We start from the raw sequence: 16,642 nt of genomic DNA, 5'->3' as shown, positions 1-16,642 counted from the left end.
TGGTTCTACACCACCATATGTGCTCTTGTTCGGTACTCCAAGTAGTTCAGTAGCCCCACCGCAGTTGTAAACATCGTGACAGAACAAAGCAATTGAGGGCCTTAACGGTCATACAGGTATTCAGAGAGTGGCCCGCGAAAAAACATCGGAATCATTTAACCAAGGTAAACAAGGCCGTTCTGACCAGACTAATAATCCCACTCATTCGTGAGGCGGATTGGTAAGGTAGGCTATATACTATTTTATATCCTTTAACTTTCGTAACTATATGTTCTAAGTGATGCACTTAATTTGGGTTGATTTGGGTTGCTTCTGGTGAATTACTGGTAATGAAGGTTGGTGAATATTGGTAGGTCCTTGTGAAAGTTAATTTTGATAGCTCTGGGTGAATTTGCTATTTTCACCTTAATGAAAATAAACCAAGTTTAACGAAATTCAACTAAATATCACTAAAATACTTACCGTAGTGCAAACTACACCTTTTTCATCTTCTTCATCTTGGAAATGTTCGATATCCGGCATGTCTGCGATCCGTCTATTAGTTTATCCCCACAAAAGTCTATCATAGCAGACAGAATAGACGTGTTCAGGTCAGTGAGCGTACGTGTCAATGTAAAATAGCTTGGATTTTGTTAATGCTACCAAGGGTGCATCAAATTGCTCTCATAAGGAGCAGTGAATATGATTGTCGAAGTTATTATAGCCTATACTCTTTGGTGTTTATCGTATGATGATTCATCGTAAGAAAAGAAGAGAAGAAGAACAACGCGCTTTCTGTATCCTGCTTCCTTTTCGTAGTTGCTCTGATCTGCCCAAAGCATCTCAACGAAATTTTCCTTTTCCGGTTCACTCCACCCATGATTTCTTCACCGCTCACAGTGATCATCCTTCTTTATGAGGCTTGCTTAACCACGCTGCATAAGAAAGCTGCTTATTGCCATGGCATTCAGTAGTCATGACTACCCATGTTCCCGAAAGCGGCTTGTTGCCAGGACAAGCATGTCAGAACACATTTTATTTTATTCGCGTCACCCATTTTGACCCATTCCGAACGAAATGGCAGCTGTTCTTGCGAAGAGATTCGCAGCGCTTTTTTCACACAATTGCACCCAGCGCAATGTGCAGACTCGTAGCAACACGCACATACTAAACCCTTGTTTTTTCGAGGCTCTGTGGTCAAGTTACGATGTTTTTTTTGCGCAGGGTCTCCATTGTACTTTGCTGTCATGCTCGGCTTCTTCATGCGCAGACCTTCCGTGCTGGCCGTGAAAAAAATTGGGGGCGGGGGGTTGGATGGGGGGATGGAACCAAAGTTGGGGGACGTCACTCGTCCAGGCGAAAACACTACGCTGAATACGCTTTATGGAGGTGTAGTTTTAGACTACTTGTCGTTTTTAGTCTCGCATTGAGCTCGCTCGGTGGTTAGCTTAACAAACGATAATCCTAAGCTGGCAAGCGTGGTGGACGCAGAGAAAGGGATTCTTTTCAAGAAAAAGAGCGTCGACCCTATATCCTATCTGTCTGCTTTTTCCAGGGTGCGCGTGAAGTATGATACATGTGAAAAAAGCAAACCAGATTGTATCCTCCGAACCAGCTCTTTTCCTTTCCATTATTTTCGCGAACAGAACTACGCGAGCACAGAAAGTAAAAGAAAAAAGATGAAAGAGGCGTAGCAAAGTGTGATAAAGCGCGCTGTGATCGTGTTACTGTCGGCTACGATACAGACTGTTTCCCGCTTTGTTTAGCACGGAGCTGTGGGTGGGTAAAAAACTAAGGAACTTGTCAAGCACATGAAAAAAGGCAAAGCAAAAAATAAATAAAAAGCGGCAAAACTTTTATGAGAAGAGTGCGAAAAGAAAAAGATTGTTTTATTTTGTTTATCATTTTGTTTATTTGTGTTTAATAAAAAATAAAAAGTTCGTTTTAATTATCCCACCACATACCCGAAGGTACGTGTCCACATTCCCACTAGTACATTGCAAAGATTTCCTATGACCGGACCACTGAATCCGGCCAATCCTCAGAATCCTCTTGACAATCGCCAGCACAAGCAATGACCCGATCATGGCACCAAACAGTGAATCTGTACTACAGATCAAAGCTGTACCAAAACGAACTGAAGAGAAGAGAAAAAAGAAAGGCGAAACTGCTCGCTTTATATAGACGTTTTTTGACTGTCACGCTCGGGACTTCAAAAAGTTCCACCAAGTTCCATGGATTTCATTGGCTCTTGCGTAATAGTATAACTTTTAGCATATGGCTCAAAGGGACTATCACAAAAGGAAAGGAAAGGGGGTGTGCTTGGTGGTCATCTAAACAAATGTGTTGCGGCGGTAGTGGTACGTGTCTCTCACCATGGGCAGCTGTACCTCCGACGATGTCGCCGTTTGGTTGTGAGAGGTCCGTGCACGGCACCGTGTCAAGCGAAAACAAAGACACGAATGCGAATGAGCAAGTCGATTCACGGAAGAAGTGCTTTTCCGTGAGCAGTAAATGCCGGAATTAGACGTGACTGACAAGGTAGACAATTCACCATCAGTGAACATTCAAAACACCATCCACCAAGCAGCCAGTTTACAGTCCTTCACCCAACAAGACAAACAGCGTGTGTATATAGCGTAGTTCACAGACAAATCCACAGTACTTTAATATTGTCTTTTGACTGTGTGTGTGGTACGTAATGTTATGTGTGTGCGGAAAAAGATGCCCCCAACGCTGCACTATATGATAAAGACCCGGTATCTTCTATGTTCAACCGTGCTCGTCAACTGTTGCTTTACCATCTACGCTATCCGCCAACAGTTCTCTGAACCACGCCGTATAACCTCCTCCCTCCATCCTCCATCCCAGTTTATGCTACTGCTAACGTTCTATCCTCCATCCCAAGTATGTGCTGCTGCAGATAAGTTGGCCCGCTCATAAATAAGTATCCGCTGCCGCTAGTGAAATCGACTCATCCTTCAGTGTTTTACATTGCTGCTGACATAGTAAATCTGTTCGTTTGTTTTTGTGCGGTTCTACGTTCTCTCAAAGCAGCGTTCAAGATCCACTGGGACGATCAGAAGAATAACACTACAAACGATGACTTCCTCTGGCTTTTGACACTTTTGCGCGTAATTCGTTGCTCCATTGATCACCTTTTTCACTCGCCATCCCTTTGTGCATTTTGAGTGCGAAGTCAATTGGCCAAATCGCTGTGTCGTAATGCGCATAGTTTTCGTTTCAGGGAAAAGCTGTTGGAACGTTCAAGGTTTGACACACGCGTAACTTTGTCACTATCCAAAAAAGAAAGATCTGTGTTGCGCTCTTCCTGAATTCCTCATTCCTAGACTACCTTTGCTTCCTTGATTATTTGCGTACGTGATCGGAGCCTTCGTTATGTGATAATAAAAAAAAAAAGAGAGACGCAGCGAATTTACCCCTACTGTTGCCTGTTTTCACAGCAAAATTCACATCATGTGGGCTTGTGTCTCTGACCGGCTCTTTGCACACTTCTTGCCGTTGCCGAATCAATGATGTCATAATAAACCCCGAGAGAAAAGTCCTGCTCTTTTGCGGTTGCTTTTTCTGTACGTTAAGAGCACCGTTTACTGTGCATTACGTCCCACTTAGCTTAATATATAGTCCCTCTTGGTATAAATTACGATCCGCTTATTTTTACTATGCCTTGTCTCTAGATGCCACAGAAAAGTGTGTTGGGAACGAGTAGCTTCTTCACTACAAGACTTCTTACAGCAGTAATCCTATTCACGACTGGTGCATTGATTGGTGGCAAGATGGCATATCAATTAAAGTTGGTAGGGATAGTAATGTGTGTTTGCTCTTGGACTACATGCGTTTGCTTTAAAACATGTAGGATTTCCCGTATAATGAACGTTTGAAGGCTACGTTTTTGGTTTGAGCCACTGATCCGGTCAGTGTACGGAAATGTTCACGAAGCTCATGTCACCTTTACCAATAGGTCAAGAAGGACTTAGTCTATGGATCGCTTTCAACGGCATTGCATACCGTGGGCGATAGCTGATAATGAGCGCCGAAATAACTATCTGTCCCTCCAATAGGGATCGTCGCTTAACAGAAATAATCATAATTCCTGGATTTCAATGGAGTTTTCCCAACAGTGGATGATGATGTTTGGGGAATCGTTTGGTCATATAAATGTGTGGATAGTAGCATATGATACCGTGATACCATCCGTTGCTGCTGCTGCTGCTGCTGCTAACACTATAGACGTAGCTGTAATATTATATGTAATGTAGCAGGACGGATTTTTAACTCTACCACAGAGTTCTCAGTAAATAAACCTAGGGCACGAAATTGGTGATAATGCACATTTTGAACCCAGGCACGTATATAACTAATTTTTCGCTGCCACACCACACGCACGCTTTTCTATGTAACTTTTTATAGTAATAAATGCCAGCAGTTTAGTCTTTTCTCTTCTTTCGTTCCGGCGTACTGTCAAACTGGACGTTAAAATGGCTAAACGACACATGTACACAATACTTTTTTCTTTCAACCCAACTTGTATTAATGTTGCTGTTGTTAGATGGCGCAGAAAATGTTCGCGCGTCTAAACATTTAGTAGGAAACCTCTCGGGTGCATCATTATGAAACTGCAGCAAGGTAACGTTATCATTGTTCACACGCAGTCTGCGTACTGTATAGCATTATGTAATACCAGTGTGGTTTCTAAAATGTAGGATTCTATCCGTTTCCATTTATCTAGTGATGACTCGTAGCACGGTACAGTAGTAGTCTCTCGCTAAAAGCGCAACTCATCAACCAGCAGCAAGACATTAACCATGCATGCATACTATCGTCCGTAGAAAGGCATGAAAAAGATATAGATATGCATTATAGCACTATCATGATGCAGCATGTAACAAGGCTTCTCTTAGTAAATATACATAACACAGAAACGATAGCTGTGTGTAGTAAACAACACGACTTTTTAAAATCGGTACGGAAAACTCATCCCACTTCTCACCGTCTTATTAATTACTATGATGCGATTAGAGAAAAGACGCACACTAGTGAGCTGCTATAGACAATACATAATCACTACCATATCAATATCAATAATCCCTCAAACATCGATCACAATGAGAATAATCAGAACCAGCCGTTGTATTCACAATCTTCTATTCTCGTAATTAGTCGACACTTCCTTTCGATCCAAATACCTAGGTTTACCAAATTATCACCTGTCAAAAATCAATTTCAACACACGAAGGTGGCACTGCTTCAAGGAACACACTGTTTAAGGCGAAAGTAACTCCTTTCACTCGGAAGATAACATCCATCATCATGGCATCCAAAATCCACCTTTTTCATCTTCTTCATCTTGGAAATGTTCGATATCCGGCATGTCTGCGATCCGTCTATTAGTTTATCCCCACAAAAGTCTATCATAGCAGACAGAATAGACGTGTTCAGGTCAGTGAGCGTACGTGTCAATGTAAAATAGCTTACTTTTTGGATTTTGTTAATGCTACCAAGGGTGCATCAAATTGCTCTCATAAGGAGCAGTGAATATGATTGTCGAAGTTATTATAGCCTATACTCTTTGGTGTTTATCGTATGATGATTCATCGTAAGAAAAGAAGAGAAGAAGAACAACGCGCTTTCTGTATCCTGCTTCCTTTTCGTAGTTGCTCTGATCTGCCCAAAGCATCTCAACGAAATTTTCCTTTTCCGGTTCACTCCACCCATGATTTCTTCACCTCACAGTGATCATCCTTCTTTATGAGGCTTGCTTAACACGCTGCATAAGAAAGCTGCTTATTTTTAAACGAGAGTACCCCAAAACTTGTATAGCTTGAACGCCGGGAGCACCATATTAGGCGATCGCAATCCAGGGAATAATGAGTGCGTAGATATACAGTCGCTACCATCGGTTGCTGCCTTTTATTAAGCATTCACTTGTGTTTCACAATTTGAGAGAACAGACAGCTTTGTGTATCCGGATAAAGAAGAGTTTAGTCAACAACTTTGGTAATATGTTTTATTTAGTAGAGCTCTTGACAATTGTCTAATTGGAATACTTCCAGTAACTACAGGATGTATCAACAACGAGGAGTTTGCGCTGTTTTAACTTTTAAAAATTTTATTCATCCAAGCCTCAAGAAGTGTAAAAACGAGGCGGGTTTAAAAGAGAATGCAGTGCAAAGTCTAACAGGAGAACCAAACATCGTAGAATTGAAAGGTCCTGATAGAATGACACATTACCAGTCCTCGTCATCTAGTTTGACAGCGCTACTACCCAATCGCAATAACAAAGTGTCCGCCCGATTTGCTAGCTGCGCATGTCTCCGCAAAAGGAGCTTGCCACACCTTCGCCACCGTATACATAACAAATCAGCAACCTATAAAAAAGTGGAATGGAACTGGGTCGAGCGAACTTTCAACAGAATACTCCATGGGTCGAACAGAACCCGCATTATCACTGGTAGATATCTGGTCCGCCAGGGCAAATGATGCGAGTCCTTGGCAATTTAGCAGTTACTGCTTCCCAGATCGCACACGAGCACTCATCCGTCGTTCTTAATCATCGTTGGCATTCTGTCTTTCTTCCTTGTCATTTCTAATTGAGTTGTTCAGTCGCATCTTCTTTTTTTCTTGCGTACTCATTGAACAAGTTGATATTCGAAATGTACCTGTATTTGACGCGGAGGCCGGGTGCGTGTACTGACACTTCTTTCCAAAATAAGCGGCGACAGTATCGGAGGGTACATCGGCATGGTGAAACATACATAGCATGTCGATCACTGCTGCTGTAGCGTATTTGACTTCTTCACGACGACTATCACTTACACATCTCCTTCGCCTTCCCTTTGCTTTTGGGTCAAGTTGCGTCATATGATATAAGCGGTCCATAAAATGAGCCAACCAGAGCCTTACAAATGAGAGCCAATCAACATGATGGATTTCATTGAAGACCCGAGCGTGACGGCAAAAAATTGTCTGGATAAGAATACCAAAAAACCCCCCACCCCTCCCATTTTTTTTCTTCTCCAGTTCCATTTACACAAACTTTATGAAGCGCAAAGTGTTGTGTGAATCCTTGACTTGGAAAGCTATTAGCCAGGTTGAGGTGGATATATTCTACCCGAAAGATGCTTCAATGGTAGCAAGGTTGTTGGAAGCATGCCCTAGGGCTGCACCAACGTAGTACAACAACCTTGAGGCATCTTTGTGCTTAGTTGACGTTGTGGGCACACACGGCACGGGCGCCACTAGTGAATGGCGAAGGTCTCTCATTGCGTAGCGACCATTCACTACCTGCGTCTTCGATCAGGTTTTGTTGTCTTCCTGGAAAAAAGAGACAGCAGGAGTTTTTCCCCTCTTTTTCTATTGGAACTTCCTAGAAAAGAGGGTTTCTCTTTAAAATACAATAAGAAAATGACAAAAAGATAATAATCAACAAGAGAAGCTTTCTATGTTTGACTATTATTATAACGGAAACTTAATCTATCGTTGGGTAATGCCATCCCATTTCACAAAGAAAGATCTCTCGCGTATTGATCGACCTTGTGATGTACTTTTGTACTTTGTTTGTGAATGTACTGATTAAGACTTAGGATCTTTTTCAAGTGCATATAAAGCGGTGGCAACTCTTTGACACCGTGCTCTCTACGCACGGACCCTGCTAATGTTCTTAAAAGTAAAAAAACGAGGTTGCGTCTGTGTTTTTCTTTTCTGTGATGCAAGATCCGTTTGAAACAAATGACCACCAACGGCAGCAATTGAAACACGCTTGACTTCAAGCTTGACTGACTGCTGCGGATTCGCATTGTCAAAGCTTGGTTTAAAAAGGGCTTATACGATATTTTATAACGCAAGTAGGATGCCTTTTTTCCCGCTATTCTCCGGTTTCAAAAAGTACCCCTTTCCTCTTGACCATTCGTCTTTCGTAAACGGATTCCACCTTGTCAATGGCGATTGAGCTTGCGTTACTTCTCCCTCGCGCTTACAGGCGAAGAATGACCCTTTTATCATTTTAGTTATCATCCTCGCATTATCTCTGTCGCGTAACCTGCATGAATAATCTATGTGGCACATCGTGCTATACACATATACACATATACAATGCAAATTGCCAATTGCATCAGTCAGCTTACTTTTGTTGGTAAGAGTTGGCGTGGCACGAGGTGTTAAAGAATGTGTGAGTAAACGATGCAATAATTTTATTATACGCGTGATTTTACTTACGGATATATGATTCTTCATCAGTAAATTGTATTAAGCGCGCAACAACCGAGCCATCTCATCTCCTCCGCTTACGACTGTATTCTCATTTGTAAGCAACCACAGAAATGGCGGCGTAAAACAAAGGTATGTGGTTCTTCCAGATACGAGAGCACTCTTGTGAATAGACTGCATAGATTCATAGAGCTGCGAAACTACAAGGATGATGGTCGAGAAGAAGGAGAAATGGCAGTCGCTATCCGGATCTTTTTTTTTTAACAACATGTTCGTTCGTCTCAAATCGTGGCGCATTTTAATGTACTGATATTGAATAATTCCTGGAAAGTTGAAGGCTGAAGACTAAATATATACAAGCGCAAATGTGCATGCTCCAGAAAAGTTGAACGCTCCCCGAGAAACGCAAGGTGGTTGGAAGAATTGCTTAGATCCTGATCGTTTGTCGGATCACGGTCTCAAGCCAATGATGTATTACCGAGTTTACTGACACGGGTAGCAACAGTTTGTACAGGGGTGATAACAAAAGCAACGAACAAATACACATTTTAATTTGTATTGTAAGGCGGAAAAACAGAGTGTTTGGATACGAATCTATGCGTACGCCTCCCACTTACGCTTAAAGTACTGATGTGTTAGACTTGAATTGTCTCAAAATAACCGTCTTTTTTATTGTGTCAGTGGTAGAATTGGGGCCGAAACAACAGATATAATATGCACCAATGCTACTGATTGACGCTTTACAGTGTAAAAAGTAGACAAACGAAATACACAGGGAAGAAAGATAGAATAGGAGATTCCTCTAATAGAGGTACAGCGATGGGTACACAAAAGCACCAAAGTACTAAGTTGATCTAGTGACTACTAATGCAAATTCACTGTCAACTCATCAGTATGCACTAACGAGGAGATGATGGTTAATCGTGCAAGAAGTGAATTGAAGTTTACACTCAGAGGGCGCACAAGAAGGTGGAGGTACTACTAGCCAGGGGAGGTGTGTTTTGATAACAAATACATAGAGAAAGCTATATGAGCTACGCATGGGGGTTCTGCAGCAGCATGTGAGGTAAAGTAACGATGGCAACGATTGCTATGTTGTAAGGAGGTGATTATGACACATCCGGTCCTTCAGTTTATCCGTGCGAGTATAGCGGTACCTGCAAAGCGTTCTGTCGACATGAGTCTTGAGTGTGATCACATACAGTAGTCTCCACCCCCTCCGTCCCAGTCATATCATCCCACTACCAACCCACATATACTCCATTGCATCAAGTGTTCAGGATCACCTCTGCCGACGGTAGCACCGCATTAATTGAAATATTTTTCATAGTTTGTCACCTTTTTGACATATAAATAAAAAACGTACAAAATATGTACAAAAAAGGTACTGCAAAGGTGCGGAGCTCAGTCCCAAGGTGAAACCTGGGTGTGTAATGCAGACGAGGCACGAACCGGGAGACATGGAGATACTCGGTGTATGTGTGAACCTCCTCTTTTCTCTCTTAATGATATCCCATGCAAAAAAAAGCAGCGAAGCAGAGAGGCTTAGGCAGTGCGCCATGGTTGTGTCGTTGTTTCAATAATTTGACAGTCAAGTAAAGGTTTTTTCCATCACCACTCTTGTCTCTTTCAACAAGAACCGTGATGGCAACAAACCTGGGCATGTAAGTAGAGCAATGCGCGAACGAGTTACTTCAATCAGTTCCTCACTCGCTCTTTCAAAAGAGTTCTTTTTTCTAACACATACTCCATTGGCAATTCGCTTTCTTTATGAACCCTTGTCGGCGAATCTGCTTTTGACACACGCGGTGTACTATGGAACCTTTACAGTGTAAGTTTTTCCTCCTACTCTAATCTTTCTCTTCCCCCCAAAAAAAAACACCTTTCAAATTTCAATGATCTCCAACTTGTTTTTTTTTTCCAATGCGTCACCAACGTTTCTTTTAATCATTGTCGTTGATTTTGCGTGTGTAGTAGTAGTAGCGGCGGCGGACGGATATGCGTGACGACTACAGGGTAACTATTTTTTTTCTGTACTTCTTCAACTAGGGTAGCATTCTTCTGGTATTTACGTCTTAATAACTTAATTTTCTACGTGCTTTCGTTGCTGTAGTTGTTAAGATTTATCAGGATTGGTTCGCGGATTGGGCGATGCCTAACCTTTTTCTCTTTTGTCGGAAGGCCTGAAAGAAATTTTGGTTTACCTTGCGAGTGGAAGAGCGAAAGCATGGTAAGTTCGATTGCGCATGCACCTCTCCAGTAAATCGTGACCTGCGCCCACCTCTTGATCCTGTACTCCCTGTGACCGCTTGCTGAGTCCTGGAAATGACTCGATAAACTGACCACCGGCCGCGCATAGACGTTAGGTTCGGGGCACGGGTCGGCAACACGTAGAGACTATGCAGTGGAGCGCGGCCACAACTAAACGCGATGACTGTCAGGGTCATGCCGCCGTAGCAGGCAGCCATACGGGATTGGGCAGTATGGTGAGGTCACGTACACGGATAAGAGGAGGCGTCACAGAGAACGGTTAGTGGCAAAATATACACAAGAAAACGTCTGAAGAGCGAGCGAGGGGATAATTGCATCTATGATAGGTTCTGGAGCCCAGACGAAAGTGGAGGTTCTCCCAGCAATGGGAGGGTAGGGTAGGGGCCGCGACGATCTGTTCTGGAAATACGAAGTGGTGAGTGATTGTTTCAATTGTTGCTTGCTTTTACTAAATACTCCAAGTATGGCTTGCTCTAACTTCTTTCTTTGATAGTCCTTTGGCTTGTCTGCAAATATTGCTTGTATCAACTATATATTGACGGGATGTCCTATTACCTAACGATATATTTTTCATACAAAATAAAAGACCAGGAATCATCCTCGTATCATAATGCTGTCTTTTTGTTGGTTTTCGTAATCGTCTTAATGAAAGTATATACTTTAAATACATGTTCATTAGATGAGTTTGTACTGATTACATAAGCAATGATGAGACGCTGATGTTATATACTGTACTGTAGAAAATTTGATTCACTTTAACATGTTGGTGGTCATGGCCAGCTTTATAGCTCCAATTACATTGTCATTTGAAGTCTATCAAAATGGCTTTTGTGTGTCGACAGTTATGTATGCACGCATCTGGATCCAAAGAAATCCCCAATCTATATATGTGAAACAATGTACTTACTGTTGTATTACAATGACCGTACTAGATCAAGCAAAGAGTCAAGCTTGTGGTTGAATGCTAACGACATAAAGCAGTAATTAAATATGGTTCAACCGGGGAGCGAGATCATGCATGGAAACAGTCGCTCTTTGCAAACGAGCTGCGGGTCTCCAAAAAAAGTCGAGCATTTCTACTGTAGAGTCTAATTCTATGACAGTTTTTGAACACACAACTCGAACAACGGGTTCCCAGTTATTCATAAAGAGTTCCTGGCAGTTGCCAGAAAAAGTTTCTCTAAAGATATTTTCTGACGTGCCCAAAAAACTGATACATGCAACGGCTCTCACAAGAATTTTGACATTGTATTACATGGTCAGTGCATTATGCTTGTGTCAAACGGTTGCCTAGATATTATGTTTAGAATCGATCGAGTCAATGCAAAGTAAAAGTAATTACGAATCTAATGTGAGCCATTTGACATTGTCAGCATTGTATAAGAACAAGGACACAGCACGCCAAAACATGAGTTCTTTCCTAACTGTCAAATGAAGCGGCGAAGACGATTGAACACAGTCAGAAAGAAAATGGATATTGCAAGGTGAAGCGACACGCAAATATCTTCACAAGGAAAGAAATTGTAAATGAGTTTAAGCAGGACATAAAGTAAAAGAGCAGGTTTTTATTCATTGTAATATTAGAGTAAAGAAACATTTTATAAAAGACAAAAGTTATCGTTATGAATATCAATAGTCGAAGGGTACAAATTTTATTAAAAGAACACAATCAGTGGACAATAAAGACAAATAATAAGAACGCGATTTTACAAAGTGACCTCAACAAGCAGTTCGCACAACCTGCAGGCTATACAAAAAGCATGAAGAAAGCAAGAAGAAACAGAAGAAGTATGTAAAAGGGGGAGGAAAAGAAAGCCACCAATGCCTCGGCCTGGGAGTCCCAGTCTCCCAACATTTGGCTGGGTCAATCAACCACAAACCCAGCCATCATGGTACAAACGAGTGGGAACCATGACGTACGCTACGTTTCGAGAGTCAAGTGCAAGCAATCGGTTGTGGATTGCCTGTGAGTGGGGAAGGGGGAAGGGAAGGACGGAAGGAAGATGGAAGGGTAGACGGAAGGGAAGAGGAAAGGGAAGAGGAAAGGGAAGGGGTGGGGGTAGGGGAAAGAATTGACTCTCGAAACACCCAAAAAAGAAAAAAAAAATTGCTGCTGTTGTCGAATGCTGGAGGAGCTGCTTACTGGATACTCAATGCTGGGAGCCGAACACTGAAGCTGGAGTGATTGCCGAGAGTCGATTGCCGAGCGTGATTGCCGAGCGTCGAATGCCGAGAGTGATTGCGAGAGTCGAATACCAGAGAGTCGAATGCCGAGGTCGTACCGAGAGACGTATGCCAGAGAGACGAATGCCAGAGAGTTGATCGCCAGACAGTCGATTGCCAGACAGTCGATTGCCGATAGTCGAGTCCTGAGAGTCGAACGCGAATTACGGTGGCACCTGGCTCCTCATGCGAGCCCCACCATGGCAGACCAGACCAGACCAGCAGACAAGGCATCCAACCGAAAGGACACTACCATATTTCTATGGCGAAAAACCGAAAAGGATTTCTCCGTCCTATGATCTCGCCTGAAGACCGGTTGTGACCAACACCGTTGAACGCCAGACTAGACAGCCCAAGCAGGGACCGGTTGTAGGCAGCCAGGGGGACCACGGGAAAAAGGCTGAGACCAAGACCGACAGAGGCAAGACCAGGACCAAGGGAAGAGCCAGAGCGAGGGGAAGACCAGAACCAAGGGAAGAGCCAAGAGAAAGACCAGGAGGATCCAAGGGAGTGAAGGGAAAAGAAAAGTGAAGGAAAGAAAGAGTGAAGAGAAAAAGGGAATGGCCTGAAAAATGTGGGCGTATTTACATTTTTTGAACTCAAACCCCTGTCTTAAAAAAACACGTCACGTGACTTGTGATTCGTCATTCAAAAACATGTGAGAAAGCAAAGGGTAGGGAAGAAAAAAACATGTGCAGAAGAGACATGGTCAAGCGGTCAAGCGGTCAAGCGGTCAAGAAGAAGGCGTGTGTGATTTGCGTGTATTATTGTCCTACGAAGGTTTCCACCGGTATCATGCAGGGCGTGTCCCGACAACGTCGCCGCTTGTTTTCCAATAGGAAGGTACGTGCACCCCGTCAAGCCAGAAGGTGCACATAGGTTTCAGCAACACATCCCTGAGGAAAAGTAAAAGACAAGTGCCAGGAATGGTTGAAATTGTGAGAGATTAGTGGTACTGTGACAAGATGCTTACATAAGAAGAAGCCACATTACTTTCGTGCCGAACTGAAAAGACTGTCGCCTTTTTGTATACGAAAAGAAGCGTTCGAACTAAAAAATGGTTGCTTTGATGCAATGACTTTTAAAAGAATGATGCGCACTGTTATCATACCTTCCTCTTTCTCTGTGATTATGTCGTCACTGAGGTCTGGTAGCAGTTGTAACAGCCACATCAAGGTACATGCTCTACGTATGTGCTTAGTATGGATTATAATTCATATGTACAGTCCAAAGCGTTGCCAAGCGGTCTTTTACAACAACTGGGCAAAGCAAACCGCCACAACGGTTGGATTAACTCTATCGCCTCGTCTCAATCACTAATAAAACACAAAGTACGCGTAAATTAGCAGACAACTAACCAAGATTCAATATGCTCACGACACTTTACGACGGCTCTACGACATTACGTTTCGCAATGAATTGTACTTTCTCAAGTCAAGCAGCAACAACAGCAGCATCAGAGAAAATGACAATGTCAAGTTTAAAAGAGATTACACGATGGAAGTGCGTCAAACAACTTTCTGGGCAAAGCAGCTTTGAGTGCCGCAGCGAAGTTCTACTCTCCATGCTGCAAAACCGAATAACCACGCCACCACATCGCACCATGGTTAATCCAACAACGGCCGAGACTTTCTACAATGGCTCACTTATCCCATCAGGAAGCTGGATACGACATTCAGCACATACTTACTCCAAACCAAAAGTGATGTAAATTTCGCCAACACCTTGCGCGAATATATCGTTATCATCCGAAGCTATTGTTCACCGGCCCAATATCGACGCGGTACAAATCCAAAAGTAATCTCGTATTCAACATAAGCAACATTGACGGTAGACACTGTACCGAGACCCTTTGATCCCTGGCTTGAGCTTGGCGCTAACCAAAACTAGTACACGCCCAATCATTCTGATCATAAGTATTTTTTTTATGGTCTGGAGGCAAAACTTATTCCCTAACAGAGTGTCCAGAGGAGTGACGGACTATTGGATGTGAATACATGTATGAGAAAATGAGGAACAGAGAAGTGACGGAAAAGAGAAACCTATTTATATGTGCGGTGATAGATGGCAGTGGCATGAGCAGCTACTGCCTGCGGAATGAAAGGGTGGCCTTCGAATATGAAAAACCAATGTGCTGACCAGATCGCTTGAACGATGGCGATGCATAGAAGAGTGGTTTTGGGTTGGGAGCAAAAGCGACGTGCGAAGACAGCAGTCTTCATCGCATGTGCGATAGCCGGCAGGCGTGGATCGGCACAGTGAAACGGTGCCCGAACCAGCTGATGATAAGTATTGATTAGCTTGCATAACACTATCCGCTATCATCGCCCATCCGCTCGTTTCCACCTGCCACTGCCAGGTGCCTTTTTTTTTTTTTTTTGTGACAAGACATCCATTCTAAGTGCATCATAAGCAGACCTTCTCTTTCTAAATTATCGTAAAGGATATCAAGAGATCACTAACGACATACGCCTATGCATCATATTGCGTCAGTCCATACAGTATCGGCTTATAGCCGCCCCTCGTTGTACAGGTGTAAGATCTTCCACATTCATGATATAATGGCAATCGTACTGCTACTGCTTACATAAGCTGGATAATCCGAGTATAGTGTATCCGTGCTTTACAATTGTGTCTATGCTACAATGCTTAGCTGGTTGCCGTGGTTGCAGTAGATTTAGTAACATTCCTCAAGCCACAGAAGCACAATGAACAAATCTATATATATAGACAGTGTAAAACATCATAGTAAACAAACGGCATATACATGATAGTTATTCTCTTCCGACGGTAATACAGTATTACTTTTGTGCTTTTTCATATTTCATCGCTTCTTAGCCTGGATAAATCTATGAAACCTTTTTTCTTACCGGTTGTATCAGGTATTCTTCGTCAAACGTGTCAGATACTTGAATGTCACGCTGGTGTGTAACCTTCTCCATATACTCTTCGTATATTGTGGCGTGAGTTCATACCAGCCACGACAAATCGCCATACACATAATATAGTCATGTTGGGTGAGATCAAAAAACATTTTGGTGAGAGTTTCGGACAGTAAAACTTTAAGAAATTTGAAAGTTTGCTGTTTTGACATTGATGATTGCTTTTGTGCTGTTGTTACTGCAAAACAGAATAGTACTGTAGCAAGATCAAATCCTGAAGCCGTATCGTATAATCATAGTCATCTCCACGTCACAATTTATCAGGGTCTATCAGCGCATGGTATGCTGATGGTTATGTAGGGCATAATGTAATCAAACAGTTGTTGTTTCTGCGTCGCCGCCAACAAAGCCAAATTTACATACTGTCCCACCACTGATTATGCACCCTTACCATCAGTTACACCAGTCTGCTCTTCCTTGATCCAGTTTTGGTCACATGAGCTGTACTACTAGCGGAATTAGCAAAAATCGCGAGCTTTGAAAACTTTTCGATGTAATGGGTCTTTTGCCTTTGCTTCTGTACATCGTACACTATGACCGATGGCACGTATCAGCAGCAGCAGCAGCCATCTGATGGTTCTTTGCCTCAGCAAATCGCTCCTATCATTGTAACGATGATTGAGGAAACTGAACGAAGTCATCAATAGTTGAGAACATCAGTATGTTTCTAAACAATAGCGTTCCTACTTGAAATGTTATGTGTTTCGGCACATGTCCAAGCGATCCAAGGAAAGCCTCTCCATGCACTCACTGACGCGGGAAGAATGACATCTAATCTGGACTAGTAGCTGGATATATTCGAAAAGCGAGCATATATTCCTTGGAAGCCCACCAACAACCAAGCAATTGTTGGATGGCGACGGACTCCAAAAGGCAAAATCAACAAATATTACGTTTGACGGCTGGCAAGGAGGAACCTATCACTGAAATAGAAAAACGCGTCGACTTTGTGACGAAAGTCTACTTAGATTACAAAGACCATCATCACATTGCTCCCGGAG

The 16,642-nt window shown here is 42.7% G+C and overlaps 6 protein-coding genes across 6 annotated transcripts; 4 read left to right on the top strand and 2 right to left on the bottom strand.

The window, feature by feature from the left end:
- Positions 1 to 1,914: 1,914 nt before the first annotated feature.
- BDB00DRAFT_566151 (uncharacterized protein) lies at positions 1,915 to 2,688 on the top strand. The gene has a single exon (XM_053117880.1). It carries the CDS (start codon positions 2,054 to 2,056, stop codon positions 2,504 to 2,506), a length of 453 nt encoding a protein of 150 aa, XP_052976421.1. The 5' UTR covers positions 1,915 to 2,053; the 3' UTR covers positions 2,507 to 2,688.
- Positions 2,689 to 3,677: 989 nt separating this feature from the next.
- Positions 3,678 to 4,024, top strand: BDB00DRAFT_875613 (uncharacterized protein; the record flags this gene model as incomplete). The annotated part of the gene is made up of 3 exons (XM_053127375.1): positions 3,678 to 3,797; positions 3,857 to 3,895; positions 3,962 to 4,024. The coding sequence occupies 3 exons, from the start codon at positions 3,678 to 3,680 to the stop codon at positions 4,022 to 4,024; spliced, it is 222 nt and encodes a 73-aa protein (XP_052976420.1).
- Positions 4,025 to 6,513: 2,489 nt separating this feature from the next.
- On the bottom strand, positions 6,514 to 7,098 carry BDB00DRAFT_566069 (uncharacterized protein). The gene has a single exon (XM_053117879.1). It carries the CDS (start codon positions 7,024 to 7,026, stop codon positions 6,547 to 6,549), a length of 480 nt encoding a protein of 159 aa, XP_052976419.1. The 5' UTR covers positions 7,027 to 7,098; the 3' UTR covers positions 6,514 to 6,546.
- A 4,990-nt stretch (positions 7,099 to 12,088) lies between these two features.
- BDB00DRAFT_839249 (uncharacterized protein) lies at positions 12,089 to 12,530 on the top strand (the record flags this gene model as incomplete). Its single annotated transcript, XM_053124685.1, has 1 exon — positions 12,089 to 12,530. A coding segment is annotated over exon 1 (167 nt), but the record flags the coding sequence as incomplete, so codon positions are not given.
- An 891-nt stretch (positions 12,531 to 13,421) lies between these two features.
- BDB00DRAFT_839234 (uncharacterized protein) lies at positions 13,422 to 14,366 on the top strand. Its single transcript, XM_053124684.1, has 2 exons — positions 13,422 to 14,015; positions 14,106 to 14,366. The coding sequence occupies exons 1-2, from the start codon at positions 13,774 to 13,776 to the stop codon at positions 14,236 to 14,238; spliced, it is 375 nt and encodes a 124-aa protein (XP_052976417.1). The 5' UTR covers positions 13,422 to 13,773; the 3' UTR covers positions 14,239 to 14,366.
- A 283-nt stretch (positions 14,367 to 14,649) lies between these two features.
- Positions 14,650 to 14,927, bottom strand: BDB00DRAFT_839225 (uncharacterized protein). The gene has a single exon (XM_053124683.1). The coding sequence runs from the start codon at positions 14,919 to 14,921 to the stop codon at positions 14,742 to 14,744; it is 180 nt and encodes a 59-aa protein (XP_052976416.1). The 5' UTR covers positions 14,922 to 14,927; the 3' UTR covers positions 14,650 to 14,741.
- Between the last annotated feature and the right edge of the window lie 1,715 nt (positions 14,928 to 16,642).

This window comes from Zychaea mexicana, assembly GCF_025766255.1.
Source record: "Zychaea mexicana strain RSA 1403 chromosome Unknown BDB00scaffold_75, whole genome shotgun sequence".
Taxonomy (NCBI): Eukaryota; Fungi; Mucoromycota; class Mucoromycetes; order Mucorales; family Lichtheimiaceae; genus Zychaea; species Zychaea mexicana.
This window is presented reverse-complemented; position numbering and strand designations above follow the sequence as displayed.